We start from the raw sequence: 17,748 nt of genomic DNA, 5'->3' as shown, positions 1-17,748 counted from the left end.
TGATCGAATAACACGACCACGCATGCAGGTATGTATACGTCACGGATTTGTTTGGTTTGAGAGCTTCTTATATCGTCGTGGATCTATGAATAGGAATAGCCGGAGGAATAGTTAATATAGGAATAGGGGGCGGGTGGACGTTTACCGGATAAAATTTGCGAAGAGAGTCCTGCAATAGTTTTTGGCCCAACGCCCAATGGACACAATAATAATTATTGTATCATTTACTCGCGTTACAAGTGCGAACCACAGGGCCTAAATACACCGTACGTATAAAATGGCAGAAGAAGTAGAATGACGTGAAGAAGAATTAGCAGATCCATGCGTTACATCATCTAACCAGGATAGCGCGGTCGTTTCTTTGCGCGTTTAATACGTATAGTCTTTTTGATAACTTTGTATTAAACATAGCTTTCTGAACGTCATTGCAAAAAACATTTGTTTATGTTTCTTCCATTATACTCGCGCGTCACACTCGATTTACGTCACAACTTAGCCCTCTATAGCTTGTTATACACCACAGATCGAGTAAAAATTGAGTGTTAGAGAAGCTGAGGAAAACTTGAGACTCAAAAATTTTAAGGATACTGAAAGAAACAGATGGAACACAAAATGTCAAATTCCATACCAAGAAAAGTCGAGTGCCACTTCATGTGATCAAGTTGGAATTCAAATCAAGTGAAGACGAAAATTAGATTAGAATCGGGATGAAAAAAACCGAGAGCGCAGAAATAAACAACGAAAATCGAAGATAGAAATCATGAAATGGTTCTAGCACAAGGCAAATTGAGATTCACTGTACCTAATCGAATAAAATCTGTCCGAGTGCAAGTTAGAAGAAGAAGGTAAACCTTATAGGAATGTGTATTAAAAAATTGAATTCATTTTTCTGATGGAAAAAAAATAATAATAATAGAAATGAAGACTGGAAAAGAAATGGGTTCGACAATCGTTTGTGGGTGTTCAGCGTTGCAAGAGACGTTTAGAAGTCGTGGATGTTGCACAAGCGGTTACAATGATCGTCGTTCCAACATAGTTGGTGAGTAATAACCCGGCCGATTAGTTTTTTCGATGATATTAAACATCAATTCATTATCATCCCTCTTCTTATCAGTTCGCTCGATTGTAATTAACGCTTAATGACGCTCCAACTCATGGCTAGGTTATTTGACACAGCTCCGTTAATATTATCCAGATGTCATTCTTGAAGAGACTATATATTATTGAGGATCTCGTTATTAGACCGATCCCAAGAATTCCTCTCCCCAACAACCCTGATAGTTGAATTTTATCCAGTCCTTGTCGCTATTTTCAGTTTGTCAGAGTGCGTTTTACCAACATTTTTTCTTCAAACGGATTGATATAATACACTTTAATTTCAAAGTTTTTGAAAACTCGCATTTCATGTTTCTTGTTTCTTCGTTTCTGCTTTCGCTCATTGTAAACCACAAGCGAATTGCAATAGTAAAAATCACAGCTTCACAGCATGAAGGCAGCTGGTTTTCATCTTCTTTGCTAACCTGCAACGTCTCGTCGGTAGTTTGTATCTCAGTGAGACCATCTGACCCACTCTTCGAAATTACCATCTCTCTCCGCTGTAGAGCAACAATCCCAGAGTCGTAAGATTTCCTTCTGTTGAGACTGCCTGCATCCAGCGTCGCGGAGCAGAATAGAAGTCTGTCGCGTCGAAATGAGTTGAACGGATTTTAAACAGATCTTTTTCTTTTTCATACTTTTCCCTGAACAGATTAACATTCGGATCCATTATTCGCGCACGTGTGTTTTACGAGTTTTTGATTTGTGTGATTTTTTTAATGTGTGATGTTATTTCTATTTCTTTCTTCGGCTTTGATGCTGCCGCGAAGATCGCGGCGAATGAAAAGTTGCAAAAATCGCTCTAATACAGAAAAATCAGTGCTGAATTGTAACGATAAGTGCAAATAATTATGATGCGAAAATTTGGTAAACCAAAGGAAGAAGAGCGCGACTTTAACGCAGGAGTTAATTATTATTATTATAGAATGAAAACATAGGTTTCTGGATTATATAACATATCAAAAAACAAGTATGCAATTTAGTTATTGAGGGCGTAAAATATTAATAATACAGTTGCGCAGCTGGTTGCGGATGAAAATTGATAGTGCTTTTGTTTTCGAAATTTTTTTCCTTTGGTAAGTTAAAATTCTTCTTTTTTCTCCGACTCCTTCTTCCTGGATGATTCGTTGAGCAAAATTATAATCTTGGCACTCTGGGATTTACGCTGACGTAAAATATCTTGAAAAACAAAGCTTTAAAAAACAAAAATTTACCGCCGCAAAACTTGGTGTTAAAAATAAACTTGGGTTATTTGCAATTTTAATTCATGACTTGGCGAAAAATTGACAAAAGAGACGTAATTTTAGAGAAAGGAGGCAAAATCCCATTACTAAATACCAGTGTTTATGCTGATGGACCTAAGCATATAATCCTAAATACACAATTGTGACATTATCCATGTAACAATATTACCCGTCCCAGGGGCATAACACCTTGCCTAGAAATGTCTTATGATACGCACAGGCGTCGCGACACCAGGTATAATAACACGAGAAGGTGAAGGCATTTTTACCTGCGACAATACCCGCGTGCATACCTGCACGAATCAACCGACCAACCGACCCCACCGACCACGTGGCTTTTACTCTGTTACAGGGGAACAGACATGGGGAGGCACAGAACACGTTTATGGGAAGACAGTTATATAGGGTGGTCACAAGTCGGTAAAATTAAATCTTATTCAAATCCTACGAGTTTTATGTGAGATAATTGCAAGATAGAACCTTTGTACGGTCCGTATCTATTGTACTTCGAAAAAACACTTATGAAAACATTCGCTCTCTATATTTTTTAAAGTAGCATACGGGAATTCGTCTTTTAAACGTGCGTTTCAAAAGTTTTAGAAGATATCTGGGTGCCGTTAGATTTGAAAGTTTCATTTTTTGAGCTTCCAAAGAAAAAAATTAATATTTTCCGGGCGTCTTTGACTGCGTATTTTTTTTTTAAGTGGATGAAAGAGACAAAAACAGATTGATTCGAGTTCGTACCAATTTCTTTCAAAGTTCGAAAACACCTTAAAGACGTATACATTATTCTCCTAAGACGTCTCTATCGAGTTTTCTGACAAAACGATGACAAATACCAGAGATTCAGGACACCTTCGGAAGACGTCTAAAAACCATTGTTCCTCATTACGGCTATGTATGAAAAAAAATGTCTGAAAGATTTGTGTAGACATATCTCAAAGATGTTTATATAGACAGTGCCGAAACATTTCAACTGCGAGAAGTCTCTTAGGTGGCTTTCTTTTACTTTATTCCTCGGGGCTAAAATCCCGTGGCCACTCCGTATAGAGTATGCGTTTATACATCCACATATCTAAATCGTGTGTATCTAATGCAAGTATGCGTCCTTAGAAAGTTACCTTCTTTTTCCCGCAAGAGAAAAGGAGAGGAAGAGAAGCCAGCGAGTAAGGGAACTGAGTGTAAGTATAGGGCATTCCATGCCGACTCAACCAACGTCGGACCCTCGCAATTTGTTTTTTTCTTTTTTTTCAAAATTTTTATAACATTGTCCCAAATCCAAGACAGTGGTCTCAATGTTTTAAAATTTTGTTCAGTAATTCTGTTTCACTTATGATTTTTGAAAACCGACATATCGTTAACCTTAATTTAGAGATATCAAAAAATTTCAAAAAAATCAATCATCAGCTTTTTATAGGCTGCTGCTCAAACATTTTCGTACACATCCCAGGATTTATAAGTTTTTTTTTTTTAATCAGCCTGTAACAATCTCAAAAAAATTTCAAATACCATGTATTACTCATGAAATTTTATAAGCAGCCATCTATAGTGAACTAACTCTTCGATACATTTTTTTTTTTAAATCTTTCTTCCGATAAAAAATCGAGGCAAATAAGAACGATACGCTGGCCCGCACTGGGTCTAGACTTGAAAATTTTAATATCTCACACAAGATTTAAACATATTTTTGCCGATTTCAGATTACGGCCACAGACATTTTGGATTTCAAAAATCATAAGCAAAACAAATGTGCACGAAAAAAAAGCTACAAAAAATCCGGGGTATTGTTTCGGAGTTGGGGCAATTGCATAAATTGTTTGAACAAAATCTGAAATGGTCAGGACACGACGTCGTTTGAGGTGGCGTGGAATGCCCTGTATATATGAATGCACACACGCGATCCATGAACATACATACACGCTAAAGCATCACACCATGACGCAAACCGAGAGTGAGTGAGTAGGTAGCGAGTTAGAACTGTACCTCACATGTATACTACACATATTCATGTATACCTAGCATAGCTCTAAAGCGAAGACCGTTGCCTAGACGTAAACTATACGTATCTAACTCCGCTAGTCCAACAACTAGTATTCATGAATAGAGGAAAGCTCACGCCTCGTGTCGCAGTCAGCTGGCAGACAGGCAGACAGGCAGGCAATTCAAAATGTTTTTACCTTGCGGGTTTTTCACTCTCCAATGTGTAATAGCCAGTTACCTGTAATTCTATGTACACGATCTCTTTGCAAAATTAATTAGTGACAGTGTTGTCTTTTCACTGGTACCGCTATGGGTGAGATGAACGCGAGGATAAACGGATTTTAGTGCGTAAATATTACACGTGGGTATAATAAGGTTTTTTTTTCAACCTAACTAAGAGAGAATAAGAGAGAATAACAGAGAGAGAGAGACAAAAAGAAGAGAAAAATAGGAAGTGAAGAAATGTAAGCTGGGATTTGATGATTTTTTGAAAAATAAATCGGAGATGTAAATAATAAAATGCATCGTGTCATGATATACGAGATAATGTTAATTCGAAGCAGACATTGAAAAAATATTCGCGAAACTAACGATCGCGTAGTTGATGCGATTGCCAAAGACCCCAGCGCCATATTTGCAGGTGTGCGTATAATTATAGCAGCTAAGAAAAAAGTATGTTCTCTTAATGACGCAAGAGAAAAAAATAAAACGAACAATAAAGAAAAGCTTGGGAAGCACGGAAAGTTAAAAGACACGGAAAAAAAACAAAACCAAAAAAAAAAAAAAAAACTGCGATATTCTAATACAAGGCATATACAATATCCAAAAACACTATGGTACGTCTTTTTCGGCGCAAAGAACGCCCAGACGACAGGCACCTTCTGGCTAGTATGGACGCTGTCAATGGCGCCAAAACTCAACACCAAGTCGACAATGGTATGCTTCTTTGTGTTTCAATTTTCACTCATTCATCCTAGTATTTTTTTTTTTTTTCTTCCACAAGACTCAAACTTTTTTTTATACTATCTCCTTCTCTAAAAATAACCACACAATCTCAATTGCAATTTTCATTCACGATTTATATAAGTTGCAAACAAAAATAAGAAAAATTAACAAATCTCAAAACATGACCACATATATTAACAAAAATTGAAAGTAAACAATTTTCAAATTACAACAGTGAAACGAAAAAAAGGAAATACAAAATCAAAAACCAAGGCATTGAAAAAAATATTGTACAATAAAATTCGGTTACTCTAATCAAAAAGTGTTGGTTAACGGCGTAAATTAAGTCTTTTTTTTCAGATTATCATGCTACTTTTTTTTTTTAATATCAATTCGTTGCATTAATCTGATGAGCCACACTAGGTAGATTCCTCATAATACTGAACAAAAAAAATTGCAGCTACCCAAAAAATAGAAGGTAACTTCGTAACAACGTCAGCAATTCGTTAGAATCTTTGACAGGGAAGTGAAATTGGAAAGAATTGAAACTTGTCAAAATGTGAAAGTTGCCGGAAGAATTCGCCACGAGTTTGAGTCGTCCATTCGACCACCTGTGGCTCTCGGCTTGAGGGGGTTGCTTATATTGATCCCGTAGAGTACGGCGAGGCTATACATATACCGAGAGTTTGTAGGGGTTGGTTTACGCGTGCCACACCCGACGGCTTGTGCAGGGTTGGGTTTCGTTCATTCGCGTTCTTCAGAGCCCGAGTTCGCGCAGTTTTCGCGCAGTAGCGACACCGTGCAGGGGATCCGAGTAGCTGACACCCACCCTTAGGCGGCTAGGTACATTATACATACGTTAGTAGGTATAACGTAACACGTTTTGGTTAACGATAAGTTACGTTGCACGTTACTACGTAGCGTTGCGCTGTACGATTCGCGCGACCTCACACCACTCTAAAAAAAAACCACGATTCTGGCGTATTTTAGTACAATGGAGGGTTCTGTTCCAGCCGCTTTCAACCACGTTCGCGACAACATCGAGGAACTCGGAAAACTCCAAGTCGCAGCCGACGACACTGATCTACTTTTCCTGAAGGGTCTACTTGACAGTCCCGTTGTCACTTCGCTGATTAAGGTCAGTTGCTTTTGATTTCTATTGTGAAACAAAACGCGCATTGTTCACATTCTGGGCTTTCGTTTTGCCAGAAAGGCACAAACTCTATCAAAGTATAATCTGCACAAATCACGTTCGTAACAGTGAATTTTAAAACTTGTTAAAAGAAGATATACCTGTGTCACTTAGGATACAACAAACCATTTCGGTCGATTCAAAATTAAAATGATGGACTGCAAAATTTATCCCATTACAGGAGCTGTCCATCCATAAAAATTTAGTTAGCGAGTTAGCGCAAGATGTGAAAAAATTTTTGATATCGTGAAAGCCAAATCAAAACAGCTCAATTGTTTGAAAAATCTCAAGAGATCATTCCGTTCTATTATTTTAAATGTAAAAAATATCTAACCAGTTCAATTGAAGACAATATCATAACATTCATTCAATTTTACTTCGATTCAGACATGATCATAATGAAAGCACTGAAACTTGGTACACTTGCAAAATGATAGAATCGTAGAATCTATCCATGATCATTAACGATTCAATATTTCCACTTGATGTTTTCACCTTGCAAGTTTGATTCTCTGTAAAGAGGGATAGCGTTTCTTTTAATTCACTTCTGTTTGAGAAAAAGTGTCATAATTGCAGGAAATTTATGACACAATAATGTTTGACGTTGCGGGCCCTCTTTACCATCGTTACAATCCTGACATCTTGGGTTAGCCAGCCAACTTCAGCATCGTTTCATCTTCTGATAGCTGCAAGCAAGAAAGTGTGTATACGCGTAGTATGTAAATGCGCATACAGCATGGCACGCACCCACCACCACATCATATACAGTAATACGTATAATGAAGAATTCCCCCACTCTGTGATATCCAGCTAAACCAAACCTAACTTCATGTTTACCTACTCGCCGAGCCACACATTCCGTCCAGGTAAGGCAGAAAGCGTCATGGCCTGGCCGGACATGTGTGCGTGTGTAAAGAAGGAGGAAAGAACCGACGAAAAGACGGGTTAACAGCCTCGGATTCTCACCGGTCTTTGCATTATGAAGTTCATAATCGACTCAAAATCTCACGAGATGCAGATATCGAATTTCAACCACTGTTAAGACATTTTTTATATGAAATTTCTAGTGAATTGCTCCCTGATTGAAAGTCTAAACTGTGTCATCGAATGTTCTCAGTCAATAAATAAGAGATTCGATAGAAATATGACTATTCGTATAAATAAAGCCTATCAATCAACGTTTGGCCATTGTAACTTTTATCTGAAATCTGACTCCGATCATAATTCTCACCTTAATATCAAAGATAACTGGTCAAAGAATGATGTGGGCTGAGCATATTGAAAAAAACAAATTCGAGAGAATCCAATTTCACAATTATCGGAAGTAAAATAAAAATTATATATTAGACACTGTTTTCAATCACAGCGGTAATTAAATTCAGTTGATAATCTGATTTTCTCTTGAACACAAGTTTTCACAGAAATCAATCGGCAGTTTCATTATGAACTGATAATTAAAGTTTTCGGATTACCTCTGAGAGAATGTCGACCCTGAATCGTTTCCAAACAAAGTCGGTCAGGAAGTCTGGTAAGCAGAGATTGGGAAGTGTTGACACGTGATAAAGAGATAGAGAGTGGATTAGGAAAGTGCATCTGAGGGGTCAGAGGTCTAGATCTTCGTTAGTTGGAACACAGGGTTAATTGGCAATTATGGTGTGAATCATAAGATTCTCAGCATTAACATGGTAATATGAACATAATTGGTCCATACCCCGTGGTCAGTGGTGAATGGGCGTCGAGTCAATTGTCCTCGGGTCAGTAGGTGCAAGTAGTGCGCAAGCCTTCGGTCCTCTACTTTTTGCTGGATTGGTATTGTAGCCACGACGTGCAATTCGACTCCTATCATGTACGAAACCCGATATAACACATACAAGGAAATAGATCACAATGGTCGTTTTTCCCTCGAGCTCTGCGTGGTTGAATGAAATCTGTGCGAAAAGGGATCTTCACAACTGTTTATTCTTCGTACCGTACGAAATTCATCAGGCTTGGACATGAAGACAATCAGGTGACAGTGAGTGTAATTAGTAGTAGGTACAGTAATAGCGAAAATAATATTGAACATCGAGTACATGCCGATCTACGCGGACTACGACGAATTGAAAGTGAACAACGGTACAAATGCCCCGTAATCGAGTTTCGCAATTATTCCTCATGCTTCAGTCTGTTCTCAAACGTGTTAGTCGGTCAGCCATAGCAGGTAACATCTGCAATAAACATTGCAACAAATCCGTTACACTTCAGACCCAGAAGCCCTTTATTTTCTTCTATGTTGTACCGCTACTGGAACCGAAAAAGCTGTTTATGCTATATGCCATTCGCATTAGCTGGTTCTGAGTGATTCCACTCAGCATATAGTGTTCGAACAACTTCCATCACACAGTTGATCACATGGGGCCTTTTCACCAATCTGTAAGACGAAACGCAAATAGTAATTCTTTTTTCGATTCAAATCGTGTTTGTTCATAGTGTCGAATCTCATACCCACAAGAAAATCGAGTAGTGTCGATTTCATTATTGGTCAATCGAAACCAGTGGTTAAATAAATGGTTTGATTTTTCTCTGCTCAACGTTTTACGAAATCAAAAAGCATTCTGTTCAGTCAGACGAACGGGTTCATGCTGAAGCTTGAATCTAACGTCAACTTTGGTTATCACTCGAATGGCGGACTGTAGACGCGGAGTTTCGTGAATTTCGCACAGAAGAGATGATGAAGGTCATTGGAACCATTGAGCAATTCATTTGTCCGAACATACAATGATTGTTCCTCCTTCTGATCCATGAATGCCAGATGGTGAAGGATGGAATAAAAGTCCCATGGATCAAATGAGAATCGCTGAAGTCGAGGTGAGTGTGTTGCACATAAATGTAACTCTGAGCGGGTTATCGGATCGCATACCTAGCCAGTAGTATGGCTGGTGGTTTCTGGTCTCCCCTCCACACCTGTTCGTAAAGGAGTAGTGCAGAGGGGCCCGTTCCGTTCGGTTCCATTCCGTACCGTTCTCTGTCTTCTGCGGTAAGCTAGAAGGCGAGGAACTACTGTGTTCGTTGCGTTGTGCCGTGTGTGCTGTGAGCGGTCCCCAAGTGAAGTCAAGCCGAGCCAAGCCAACAAAGTGATCCCAGAGGCGGATAATAGCGGCACACCTCGGTCCTCCGAAGCACGTCATTCTGCGACGAACTCATAAGCTTTCGTTTTTTCGTTATTGCCGTCGTCACGAATCTGGTACAAGTGATCTGCAGTTCCATCCTCTGCCGACGTCTGAGGTCGAGGGAGTTCAACTCCCGATCAAGGTATGTCACTCCTGTTCACCAAAAGACTACGTCAAGCCTCCGCACCTTCGAAGTAGACCTGTTGGAAGAACAGTTTGGATTTTGATCATCGGTGAGTCGCAAGCTAAATGGCGCCACAAGCCATGTTCAAACATGAAGCCTTTCACTCGAGGCAAGTTAGTCAAAATAGATGGAACTTTTTTCTTGATTAATCATGAGGATGAGTCTATCACCTTTTTCTTCACGAGTGAACAAAGATCTCATTGTTCTTAACGCTGTTTCGAAAATATGCGAAATAATTTTGGACCAGACTCTACGGGACTACTCTACGTGGTTTTCCTCTTCGTCGGGACACAAATCATCGGTTTGGTGGTCTTGCGTTACCTCTTTCTGTTGACTGGGCGTTTCCCCCGTATGCTTAATTCCCATTGCGTCGGGAAGCGACATGGTGAATATCGTACTTTTGGTACAGGCCACACCAGTGGCTATTTTTCGTTCTGTTTTGTTGCTTCAATATCGAGATCTTCAGACTCACATTCTACGAAATTTGAATCCTTTTACTGACACACGCATACTAGTTTGACAGTATTAACTGAAATTTTACGTACACTGAGGTTGAAAAATTAGTATCCATGGTTGACTACAGGCAGTGAGTGACACGATGGCCTTCGTGTGGTTTCAAATTTCTTTTAGTATACACAATGCAGTCATCATTATACAATCGTGAGGACATTTTCTTTATTTTTGCCTCAGAGGTATTTCGTAATAAATAGTGTAGTAGCTTATAAGCAGTTATTGTAGTATAGTAGTACATATAGTTACTTGACTCGCGCCTTTGCGTATGACTTATTGCTAGTAATGGTTGTGTCATCATTTGCATCGGTTACGCAGACTGCCGTTCATTTTGTCGACAACATAAACTATAAAATGTTTTTTTGCATTTTAAAAGTATCGGTCAGCAAACATGTTCCTTGGTTTGTATAAACTAATGAGGTTTCTGATGGCGTCGTCAACAGCATGATTGAGGGACTAGTTAGAGTATATTTCATCAAGCGTGGGCGAGGCAGTTGAATCGAATACTCTCTCGACGTGAACGAGTAAAATACTGAGTCGAGTCATGACTTTTGAATGTACATGGTGTTCCATTTTGAATTGGCACAATGAAACACATATATATCCGAATATTTGACTGATTTTTGAAAAAAGTGTTTTAAACAGAGCTTGCTCGTGGTTGATCATTCCATTTTTGAGAGATCTTTGTAAGTGAATTTTTTTTCTGAATATTCAATAAAACGCTACTCGTTGTTTGCGATCCTTCGTTTAGAATTTAGACCAAGTCCGTTTGAAATTTAGAGTTGCACGTATGTGTGTGTACGTGTAGAACACTTAATCGATATAGTGTACATAATAGAGAATTATTCACGGCCCCTGATCAGCAGAACGTTTGAACGACTTCCTGTCGTTTTCTGGTCTAATGTTTCAATTTCAAAAGTCTCAAGTGCGTTGGATTTAATCGTTGCCCAGATCGATCGGCTGCAGAAATAAAATCGAAGCGGTTCGGTGAAAACGGCAAGTTATACATTGAACAAATCATCAACAAATCATCATATTATATATGTATATATATAACATGATGAGAATTTTTTGAGAATTTTAAGAAAGGCCATTTTTAAAAGCAATTTAAATATTTATAAATAATTGAGTACTTGAATAAGAAATCTGAAACAAATCTCGTACTGTTCCAGAGATGGGACAATGGCAACAACTGTTTTAAACAAAGTCAGATGTGGTCGAATTCGCATGGAATTCCCCATACGTATATGTACAAAGATAAATTCGCTTTACAGCAACAGGCTGCAGGCCGGATAGTTGCTCGATTTAATTATTGACACACCGCACAAGTTTGCAAAATCTCTGCTGAGCTGCGTCTACGTAAATCATGAAAGTTTATGTAAAAATCAACGCAAGTAGACAGAAAATACAAAGTACAGTTTCTGTTCGGTCTATGTCGGTCACTTGCAAGAATTAATCATGGCGATCGCGTGGGCGAACTACTGTATATACACATACGTATGTACGTATACACCTGCATTGATGTAAACCCTGGAACTGATCCATGTAAACATGAAATACGTTGCGTTGATTGTCCGAAAACTATGAGATGGACGTTTCCTGTTTTCCATGCAGAAACACAGTCCATTGCAGGGTATCAAAATCTTTATAGGAAAAAAAGTTATTATTTTGATACTGCCTTTTTCATTTGCTAATTGACGAATTAACCACACCAGCAGGTGTATGGAAAGTCAAACGACGACAAGTATTTTTGTCGCATTCATCATCGTTATGATTATTGTTGTTATTATAGTCTGCAGTGCATTCTTTTGCAAATTATGCATGTATAATAACGCGTTTCAAGCATAACGTACAAACATTGAACATTGTTATCATTGTGAAACAACAGTAGTATCCAAGTTTAAATAAGTAGCGGTATAATGATTTTATTGTTATGCACTTTGGTTGCGAAATATGTATATCTAAACAATACAAATATTACCCTTTTCATACACTGAAGCGAAGATTTGAAGTTTTTGGCATCGCTGCCAAATCAAACATGCGAATTTGAAATTTGAGATAAAATCATTAGTTGATTTTCAATCAGTTGAATCTGAAATTATTTTGAATTTGAAAACTATGCAAGTTTCAAAAAATCATGCCATATTCTATAAATCGATTTCCTGCACCACGATTGGTTCTAACCGAATTTGAAAATGAAAAAAGATGCATGATACGTTGCAAGAATATATTATGATACAGCAAAAACAAACTTCAAATAAGCATTAATAATTTATTCATTTTTGGAATCTGGTGCACCAACAGGTTCAAGATCGCCTAGAAGACTCGCCGGCCGGTTTTGCGAATCCAGTTTGCCAGGCGTGTGACATAGTTGACGATATTGTGCACGGTTTCAAATCATCACCCGATCAAAACGCAAGGGAATTGACGAGGCTCTTAAAGAACCCACATTTCAAAGCCCTGCTCGAAACCCACGACGCGGTCGCCGAACGTCGCGACGCTGCTTCGACGCCTGATCAATCATTCGTAACCAACAATATGCCGGCCGATGACAGAACCGTTGCTGTTAGGGTCGTAGGGCTGCGAAGAAACCAAGACGAGCCATTGGTGAGTTTTGAAAAAAAAGTCAATGCATGAACATCTAAGTTGCGAGCAATGGAAATCCGTTAAATTACTATAAACATTTGTTAACTAGCCATAACAAGGCTGCAGTAGATTTTTGGTTTTGAAAGTTTCACAATTCATCATTCTTCGATTTTCATTTTTATTTTTAGGGACTGACGGTGCAAGTCGACGATGTAGGAAACCTCGTGATAGCGAGAATCTTGGGTGGTGGTACAGCGGCGCGTCAGGGTCTCTTGAGGGTCGGTGAAATAGTTTTAGAAGTTAACGGAAAAGATGTTCACACACCGGATGAACTGCAACAAGCGATACATGAAGCCAAGGAGAACCTGACGTTGAAATTGGGACCAGGACTCACCAACGACGGTTCAAGGCCCCTAAAATCCACGGTAATTATCCCCTTTGCAAGCTTCTCTTATCGTCAATTTAACCAAATCGATAAAACTGTTTTTCGAAAGTATCGGTAAGCATCACATTACCTGTTACTTTACTCCCATAAAATATCGAAATGAACCAATTTTGGACGTGTGAAAAGAACGATTGTAATTGAATGAACGATATTTGAAACCATTTTTCAATCCGCAGTGTTACATGCGAGCTCTTTTCGACTATGATCCATCCGAAGACACGTTGCTCCCATGCCGAGAGATCGGTTTACCGTTCCAGAAAGGAGACATCCTGCAGATAGTCGATCAAGCAGATCCAAACTGGTGGCAGGCTCGCCGAGTTGAGGGCGATGGTTTGGGTGCTCCTGGTCTGATTCCCTCGCTGGAACTTGAGGAACGTAGAAAGGCGTTCGTTCCACCAGAGGCAGATTTCGTGCACAAGATAAGCATCTGCGGCACAAGAATATCGAAGAAGAAAAAGCGCAAGATGTACCAGTCGAAGTTGAATGGGCAGTTCGACAGCGCCGAACTTCTCCTTTACGAAGAAGTCGCCAGAATGCCGCCCTTCAGACGCAAGACTCTAGCTCTCGTTGGGCCACGTGGCGTCGGACGGAGAACCCTCAAAAACAGACTCATCAACAGCGACCCAGACAAGTTCGGCACAATTGTACCATGTGAGTCTACTATGTACTTCACTTATCCGAAAAATCGACGCTTTGAGCGGGATTGAGATGGTTTTCAAACTGTCTAATGGCAATTCACTCTCTGGAAAAATTGTAAAACACAAAGGATGATACTGAGGTTGTTTGATGTCCTTCAAAGTTGCAAACTTTAGTGGAAGAATTCTTGTCATTGCACCAAATTTTTAAGGACTTTATTTGCATGACCAAAATGAACATTCCCGTTGTCATCACTTCTGGTCCGGAATCAACTTTAGAATTCTTCTTTTATGAACTTTGAAACTCCGGGAAGCTTCGGTCAGCTGAAAATATGGATTTAAGGTGTTCCGAAATTGTTTTCAGACAAGATGTAGCACAACATCAAAGATGAAACTGATGTAGTGAGAAATGATTCCAAGTTCAAGTAGCTTGGCTGCATAAGTTTTCTTGTCATTTTTCAAGCTTGGGACTTTTTAAGTCATCACCAAAAAGCCAATTTCATTAGATCTTCCATTTTGGTTCGAATTAAACTTTTTCTTTCAAATTGAATTCTTGATTTTTTGCGAGTTCTGAAAGTATGGAACAACTGGTCAATGTCAACTTCACAGACAGGAAAAAAACAATGTTCACTATATCATCCTCATATTGCTGTCATGGTCACAAAGTAAGGGTCTTCGTCTGATCTTGGAGTGACTTTTTCCAGACACATCGCGACCTCCAAGGGTGTTGGAGGAAGACGGACGGAGCTACTGGTTCACGGACCGAGAATCAATGGAATCTGATATACTGGAGCACCGTTACTTGGAGCACGGTGAGCACGGTGGGCACTTGTACGGAACGAGATTGGAGTCGGTTCGTGAATTGATAAGGGCAGGGAAGATGTGCGTGCTCGACTGCAGTCCGGCAGCACTGAAGATACTCCACAACAGCACGGAGTTCATGCCATATGTTATATTCATCGCGGCACCTGGCATGGAGCAGTTAAAATCACTGTACGATCTTGGAAGGTCGACTGGCGCCAGTAGCAGAAATTTGACGGTAAAAAAAAGTTCATTGGCAATCGGTACACAAGCAATTGGACCAGTTTCTAGACGTTATGACATTTCAGATAAAATCATGTTATAGATAATGGCTGTTTTTTTTATAAATGTCAATTCCGCATTTAGCCTATAGAGGCGCGACTTTAAATGGAAACAAATTGTAAGCATCTCTTTAGTTTTTTTTTGGTTGTTTTGCATTATAGATTCTATCATTATTGAATGGTTTCTAGAAAAGTTCGACAAGTTATACCCTTTCTATGTGAAAAGAAAAGAATTTAAAAAATATACATCTTCAAGGCCTTCTCCGATACCTATTGAACGCTGATTCGTTTTTTTCTTTGTACTTCATAAAACCGTATTTCAGCATTTTGATGATTTGGCATGGTAGCATTGTGTAAATATATATTGTATCAAGTATCTATAGATGTCATTCCTGGAACAACTTTTTCCGTTTATATAAACTTATTTTGAAATTATGGCAAATTTTTCCTAGGAACGTTTCCCCCAAAAAATCAACTCTCTATAACGTAAAATCAAATATATTTGACTTACGTAGCTATAAAAAAATGAACTTATTTCGTGTTAATCACCCTGCACGTTGATATTCAATTTATATCAACTTCACGGATCTCCAATAATGTCTTTTTATATTTTTACTTAAATCCATCCACGAAAGAGTTACGATTAACGATGAAATATTTTCAGTAGACTGAATCCAGAGTGAAAAATTATCTCAAGCTTATCCGTACAAAAGTTCCTATATACATTTATCTATTTCTATATACTCTAACGTGAGCCCTCTACTTCCTATCCGTAGGTTTTGTGTCATACATGTATGTATTCATCGTTACCAAGCCCGGCGTACATTACTATTATAATTATTATTTTTAAAACTTTAATTTGAGAATGCCCGTAATGATTGACACAATTTTTTTTTATTTTCATTTTTTTGGTACTTTCGTATGTCGATGTTGGCTTTGCTAGTTTGACCGACAAAGCTCCATCAGGTTTAGCTCAAGGCGAGCTCGCACCCTGGAATCACTCGCATCCCTATACGAGGTTTGTAAACACGATTAAAATATACTAACTTTGTTTTTCATATGTTGACCGTGTACATATTATATAAATACGCATGAAGTATTGTGTATTATTATTCGCATGAAAATAATTATATCGTTATAAAAAAAAAAGTGTGAGAAAAAAGTATCTGCGATGATGAAAAGTAATTAATATTTACTCCTCACGCAACGGTCAATCTATCTATTTGTATGTTTATTCATTTATTTACCCAGGAGGACGACCTGAGATCAACGCTTGAGGAATCGGCGGCTCTACAGCGAGCGTACGAAAAGTACATAGATTTAGTTATCGTCAACGAAGATTTCGACCAGACGTTCAGACAAGTCGTTGCCGCCATGGAGGCGTTGGCAACTGAGCATCAGTGGGTACCGGTAAACTGGATTTACTAGTACATACGAGAAACACGTCCGCAAACATCAGAAAAAAGATTTAGTATTTCTATTATTACACGCATATATATATATATATATATATGTATAACAGTAATATATGTGTAAACTTAATGCAAACAAGTTCAAAAATATAAGTGAATAAATAGTAAGAATAAGCTATATAGGTATAACTTTATAGACATTTTTAGTTCACCATTCGTAACCTTACGTATATTGTATAAGTGTATGAGTTATAGATTATGCCGTCCAATATTTTTAAGACACCGTATTTAATTATTAGCTGTATTATATAACTACAATATTGATGTTAATTAATATGAAATATATGATTGTGTGCGGTACCCGCACCTATATAATTTCGCGTAAGAATGATATCTCTGCATTACATACATATGTATTATATGTATTTATTTATATTTTATTTTTCTCTCCCTTATATTTGCCATTGCTTTATGAAAATTACAATAACAATCATAACATTTCAATAACATTTCTTGACCGATCAATATATTATTTTCTTTACGTTATGTATGATGTACACATATTCTAATATATTTTTGCGATATTTTCAAGTCACTAATTAGCTCCGAAACTGGTTGTGTAACATATATATAGACAAGCAATGAAGGTCATGAGAAATTTTCTTTCACTTTTAATTTTCATTAGCTGAATAAACCCGTAAATGTGCTTTTTGCAATGAAATAATATACTAGCGTATATATATATATCATATTTTTTCACAAACATTTTGTCATGTATATATATACCAACATATACATATACATATATATATATATATGTACACATCATATACCATCATTTATTTTTCACCTGTGTAAATAGGCAACAGGTAAGAAAAAGCCACTTAAGAACTTTGTAACAATAAAGATTTATTTGAAAATTTGTGAGTTCATTTGTATTTTCATTTAAAGGCAATGCGGTACAAAATATGTCGATGAATTTTTTCAATTCGGTGTTAGTCTCTGTATCTAATCACCAATCGTAAAATTATACACATCTCGAATAAGAATTTTATACAGAGTACAACGTATGTATATTCAAATATACAAAATAACGATGGTTCATATCAAACAGTACTCTGACTGTCAACTCTTTAGAAGAACGCATCTTTACGCAAAACAGAATTTTCGAAATGGGAACCAAAAAGGCCTCGAACATACTTCAAAATGTCAACTTTGAACACTACGGAAGGGAAATGCGTGAATGAAAAACGATCCGGTGAAAATGTAGGCGCGTTGATTCCCGTGGC

The 17,748-nt window shown here is 38.0% G+C and overlaps 1 protein-coding gene and 1 long non-coding RNA gene across 6 annotated transcripts; one reads left to right on the top strand and one right to left on the bottom strand.

Annotated features, from left to right (window-relative positions):
• The first annotated feature begins 17 nt into the window (after positions 1–17).
• LOC124306132 (MAGUK p55 subfamily member 2) lies at positions 18–17,381 on the top strand. 5 transcript variants are annotated; one of them, XM_046766342.1, is made up of 9 exons: positions 18–28; positions 917–1,039; positions 6,278–6,402; positions 12,604–12,906; positions 13,074–13,310; positions 13,507–13,981; positions 14,670–15,004; positions 15,991–16,065; positions 16,299–17,381. In XM_046766342.1, exons 2-9 carry the CDS (start codon positions 919–921, stop codon positions 16,473–16,475), a joined length of 1,848 nt encoding a protein of 615 aa, XP_046622298.1. In that variant the 5' UTR covers positions 18–28; positions 917–918; the 3' UTR covers positions 16,476–17,381. The 5 variants fall into 5 exon arrangements, with proteins under 5 accessions (XP_046622298.1, XP_046622300.1, XP_046622299.1 ...); XM_046766343.1 differs by lacking the exons at positions 18–28; positions 917–1,039 and adding an exon at positions 5,122–5,255; XM_046766344.1 differs by lacking the exons at positions 18–28; positions 15,991–16,065 and having other exon boundaries at positions 904–1,039.
• On the bottom strand, positions 8,397–10,324 carry LOC124306138 (uncharacterized). The gene is made up of 3 exons (XR_006908537.1): positions 10,111–10,324; positions 8,941–9,805; positions 8,397–8,866 (listed from the first exon to the last, which is right to left on the bottom strand). It is a non-coding gene; the product is annotated as an uncharacterized LOC124306138 (long non-coding RNA).
• Positions 17,382–17,748: the final 367 nt, after the last annotated feature.

The sequence above is a fragment of the Neodiprion virginianus genome, chromosome 5, assembly GCF_021901495.1.
Source record: "Neodiprion virginianus isolate iyNeoVirg1 chromosome 5, iyNeoVirg1.1, whole genome shotgun sequence".
Taxonomy (NCBI): Eukaryota; Metazoa; Arthropoda; class Insecta; order Hymenoptera; family Diprionidae; genus Neodiprion; species Neodiprion virginianus.
This window is presented reverse-complemented; position numbering and strand designations above follow the sequence as displayed.